The 4769-nt window shown below is 35.6% G+C and overlaps 1 protein-coding gene across 1 annotated transcript; it reads right to left on the reverse strand.

The window, feature by feature from the left end:
* Positions 1 to 271: 271 nt before the first annotated feature.
* On the reverse strand, positions 272 to 3040 carry LOC308400253 (uncharacterized protein; the record flags this gene model as incomplete). The annotated part of the gene is made up of 6 exons (XM_080887833.1): positions 272 to 424; positions 518 to 625; positions 835 to 993; positions 1417 to 1533; positions 1864 to 1959; positions 2942 to 3040. 6 exons carry the CDS (start codon positions 3038 to 3040, stop codon positions 272 to 274), a joined length of 732 nt encoding a protein of 243 aa, XP_080743959.1.
* Positions 3041 to 4769: the final 1729 nt, after the last annotated feature.

Here is a 4769-nt window from a genome sequence, read left to right on the forward strand (position 1 = left end):
AAAGAGAGATCTTGTTTTCAAGTTTTCACTCATGTACCCTCAGCTTTAAAACACACAGCAAAGTCTAATGTTTGTCCACATCGTTGCAGTTAAACTATATTTGTGATGCACCTCTAAATAATAAAGACTCCTTTTTGAACATCTTTTTATTTACATATTTTTAATTCAATAAAACCACAAAATTTTTAACTGACATAAAATGATATGAAATATATAAAATGTAATAATGCTCTTATTTAATTTATCCCTCAGAAAAGTTACTCTGATTATTTTACATGATCTTGTTTTCAAACAGCATCTGTTCTTCTCCAGTGTTGCTGATGAGGTCGATCTTCACGTCGTCTCCAATGTTCCACTTGACCATGTTCATCCACAGCAGGTCAGCATCAGTTTTCATTGGCTTGTAGACAGCATCTTGCCGTAACTGTAAATGTAACCAATAAAAAGGTCACAGATGTCCAAGTTAAAAGTAACAAAAGAGAGACTGAACGAAAAATCTAGTAACACAGAGACTTACAAGGAGTGTCTCTCCAGCTTTCAGTATAAAGTTTTCTTTAAATTCGTATGTGGCACTTTCTCTGTTGTTGATCTGTAGTTTTAACTTCCAACCTGACAAAAGTTTATTCTGTAAAAGGAAAACAAGAGAATAAAAAAGGGGGAAAATGAAAGAGGCAATAATAAAGTTCAGTGTGTGTTAAATCCAAAGTGTTTATCAATGAGTGTGTTACGTCCACATAAGTGAAAAGGACCTTTTTAAAATATTTCTGAATACATGGAACACGTTGTTTGTGTTTAGGTAGTACTCATTGTTCATCAGCATGCAAGCAGCAGTACCTCACTGGAAGTGTTTTTCAGACAGATATAGCTGCCATTTCTCTCGACCTCGACCAACGTGATGTCACCTGTCTTTGAGCTGTGATTGGCTGAGCCGCTCTTATTCTGTTCCTCAAAACTGGTCTGAGATTTCTCAGGAGGTGGTTTGCTTGTGTCTGGCTGAGAGAGAGACGACATATGCAGATTAGTGTGTGCGAGAGGGAGAGATGGACAAGATATTTGAGCCTATGAGAAACAGTGTTTGCTAAACACAGTAAAAATATTTTGAACATTTAAAAAATTTGATCTCCAGTTTTTATTCACTGTCCAGTTTCTCAAGAAGACGACACGACATTGGTTCTTGTCGTCTTCCTGTTTTTTCTTTAGATAACAGACAGTAGAGTCTTTGTCTGTGTTTTTAATATAAATCTGTTTTTACACACTGAGTTTGGGTTTTTGTTTTCTTTTTAAGCATTAATAAAGTGTAAAATACATGTAAATGTGCTGCATGTTTGTTTGTTTATGGTTGAGGACAGAGCGAGGTCCCAGTAAATAAATGTGTTTGTCCTGAAGTGTTCAAAACAACAGTCTGTGTGTGTTTACTTCTTTCTTCATGTTGCTGATCTCTGCATCTTTCTTCTCCAGTTGCCGATGAGCCTCTTTCAGTTTTACATCTGCCTCCTTCAGCTTCACCTCAGCTGCATGTTGGTTTTTCTCACACTAACAGACAAACAGATCAACACAACGGTTTAGCCTTAACTTTACTATGGGTGTGGTCGAACAGTGAGTGCTGCTGTCATTAGGAACATGACTGTTTCCAGCTGTAGCACATTGTGTCTGTTTGGCAGTGTGTTTGTTCATCACTCATTTCATTGGATAATAAATCTGCTTTTGCCCGACTGGAGTTTGGATTACTTTCTTTTGAGGACAAAATGGAAACTAATGCATACATGTAAATCTGTGCATTTGTTTGTTAGTGTTAGGATAAGGTTTCTGTTAATGAATATGAGTCAACATAATGGAAATGTGGATGTTTATCTGTGTGTTTACTTCTTTCTTCATGTTGCTGATCTCTGCATCTTTCTTCTCCAGTTGCCGATGAGCCTCTTTCAGCTTCTCCTCAGCTGCATGATGGTTTTTCTCACACTAACAGACAAACAGATCAACACAAATGTTCAGCCTGAAAAGCACACCAACATTTTTTGCATTTTTTAAATGTTTTACTCATGCTCATATTTTTTTTATAACATCTTTAAGGACTGTTAAACCATAGCAGTCTGAAAACCACTGAGGCACTTGTGTTTTGTTTCAAATCTCTCTTTCTTAAAAGAGCTCGCACAGAGAATCTGACCTCTAACTGACCCTAAACTAAGGTAACTGTATATGAGAGCAAGAATAAAATATTAAAATCAAACTGAAGACTGACTGAATTAATTTTATTATCTCTCATCTATAAAGTGTCAGTGCTTTTATCAAATGTTCTCTTTAGCTTATGACAAAATATGCAAACTTTAACAGTTTTCATTTAAGAAATTAACAGTATGAACCCAGGACTGTGTTGTTGCAACTATGCTAACCACCATCCTGCCTCTATAGCTTAAACATGTTAACATTATGTAAGGTTTTAATTTAAAAGTGAATACATGTGATTTTAGTTGTATCTTTTGTGGATTTGTGGAAATATGGCTTTTTAGTTACAGAAGAACTCTGGACTCTTCTTCATGAGCAACTGTGGAGATTAAGAGTGATCAGTTGCTGAGTTTTGGGAAGTGCTCCAGACTTAGAGAAAACAGAAAAAGTTCTGTTGTGAGATTCTGCATAACAAACTGCACAATGACACATGACAAAACAAAAGATGTGAATATCAGGACGGCAGAAAAATATCATCTATTCTTATAACAGAAGATGGTAACTATTTCTCTGTCATGTATAATTGCTCTAAAAGATTTATTTCACTGTTAGCTAACCCTGGACATGCTATTCATATATTCTTTTTATTTGTGCCATTTTCATTTTCTCTCTTTTCTTTCCACTCGCACTCTTTCTTCCCCATATACATGTAATATCCTGATTATTTTTCAAAATTTTCTGTCTGTTCATTTTCTTGTGTTTCGTTCATATCACTCACTGCAACGATGTCCTGTGACATGAGCTTATCTTGCTCTTGGTCTCTTTCAGTTTTGTCACTTTCACGGCGGTGAGCTCTCCTGACATCTGTTAAAAGCATAGACAAGATTACAATATGATGTTCTCTTGAGCTAAAATGATAACGCAGCATATAATCATCTCATTTTAAACTAAATTATGAAGTGCATATATTGTGCCTTATCTCATAACACACAATGATGTTTAGCTGCTTGTAAAAAAATAAGTGTAATTTACACAAATGTGTCTTTCTGTTGCTTCAAAACTTGTTAGAATAACTTGAGATATTAATTTAGACAGCATGGTGAATCAATTTGTGTCTTACTTGTTTTGTTTTGTCTCCAGATGAAAAAGACTCCAATCAAAATCAAGATGATGCTTACAGCCAAACTAACAGCCAAACCAATAACAATGGGAGCAGCAGAACAGGATGTGAGCTCAAAGAATTCATCTGAAACAATAAACACAGAATTACATGTTATTTCAACAGATTTTGATTTAGGCTGAATTAAGCATATCATACATTTTATAAACGATATTTACCTGGAACATGTTTGTGTGTCTCTCTGCTCTTGCTGATTTGCTTCTGTTGGACTCTGCAGTTGATGTTGTTGCTGTGTCTCTTCTCCACAGTCACTCTGCTGCTGACAGTATAGAGGTCATCAGGACCTCTGAGGGTCTCTGCAGGTCCAGCAGAGAGGAGGTTTCCCTCACCGTCCAACCACAGCAGCTCAGGCTCTGGATACCAGCCTGCAGACTCACACTGTAACACCACTCCTCCTCTATTTTCGCCAGTTCCAGATAAACTGATGAGAAGTGACCTGGCAGCATGTGATGCTGAATAAAATGAAGAGTTTAGAAAAGTTCTTAGTGGGTGAAAAAACACATATTATGGACAGTAATTCCCAATTATTAAATTATTATTATTAAAAAATTCTGATGCATTTGGTGTGTTGTTTTTTCTAATATTAATCATGAATAATAACATAATGCTAAATTAATAAACATTTCTGTGATAAAATATTTCCTCAACCTACAGAAATATGAACTTTCACTGGAACTAAATATGAAAATCTCACCATTTGCTCCTCATTGACAGTTCTACCAAAATCGTGTTGGCTGGATTTATGATTTATATCATATCATAATCCACTACACCATGAACATATGACGTGTATCTACTTACCAACCACAAGCTTAACAAAAGATTTTTTCTCCATTAAAGGAATGCTGCATTCATAGGTTCCTTCATCAGAGAGTTTTACTCTGGAGAGTTTCAGTGAAATGTTTCCACGCTTCAGTTCATTGATGAACAGTGATGATCTTCCCCTGTATGAAGGATTTCTTGTATTCACCAGATCCTGACCGGATCGCCACACATGGACAAATCTCGGGTTCATGTCAGATCTTGTCCACTCCAATATCTCAGCTGTCACATCCTCTGCAGGCTCCACGTGACATGGTAAAATAACATCATCATCAACTAATGCAACTACTGGTTGATGTGGACCAACCACCTGAGACTCCGCTGTAGACAGGAGGAAAAACAAAGAACGAAAGAAAGATGTGTTTATTAATTTTTGTAGCCAGTTTGAATGCATATATATATATATATATATATATATATATATATATATATATATAGGCAACAAATCATCAAATCATGAAAATCAAAATATGAACTACTGTTTGTACCAAATGTAACATATTTAATGTTTTGTTTATATGCACTGTAAAAAAATATTATGCAAGCAACATCAAGCTTACCTCTATTTAAGCGTATTAGTTGATGGAAAACCAAAATACTGAAG

Source organism: Rhamphochromis sp. 'chilingali' (assembly GCF_963969265.1).
Source record: "Rhamphochromis sp. 'chilingali' genome assembly, chromosome: 1".
Lineage (NCBI taxonomy): Eukaryota > Metazoa > Chordata > Actinopteri > Cichliformes > Cichlidae > Rhamphochromis > Rhamphochromis sp. 'chilingali'.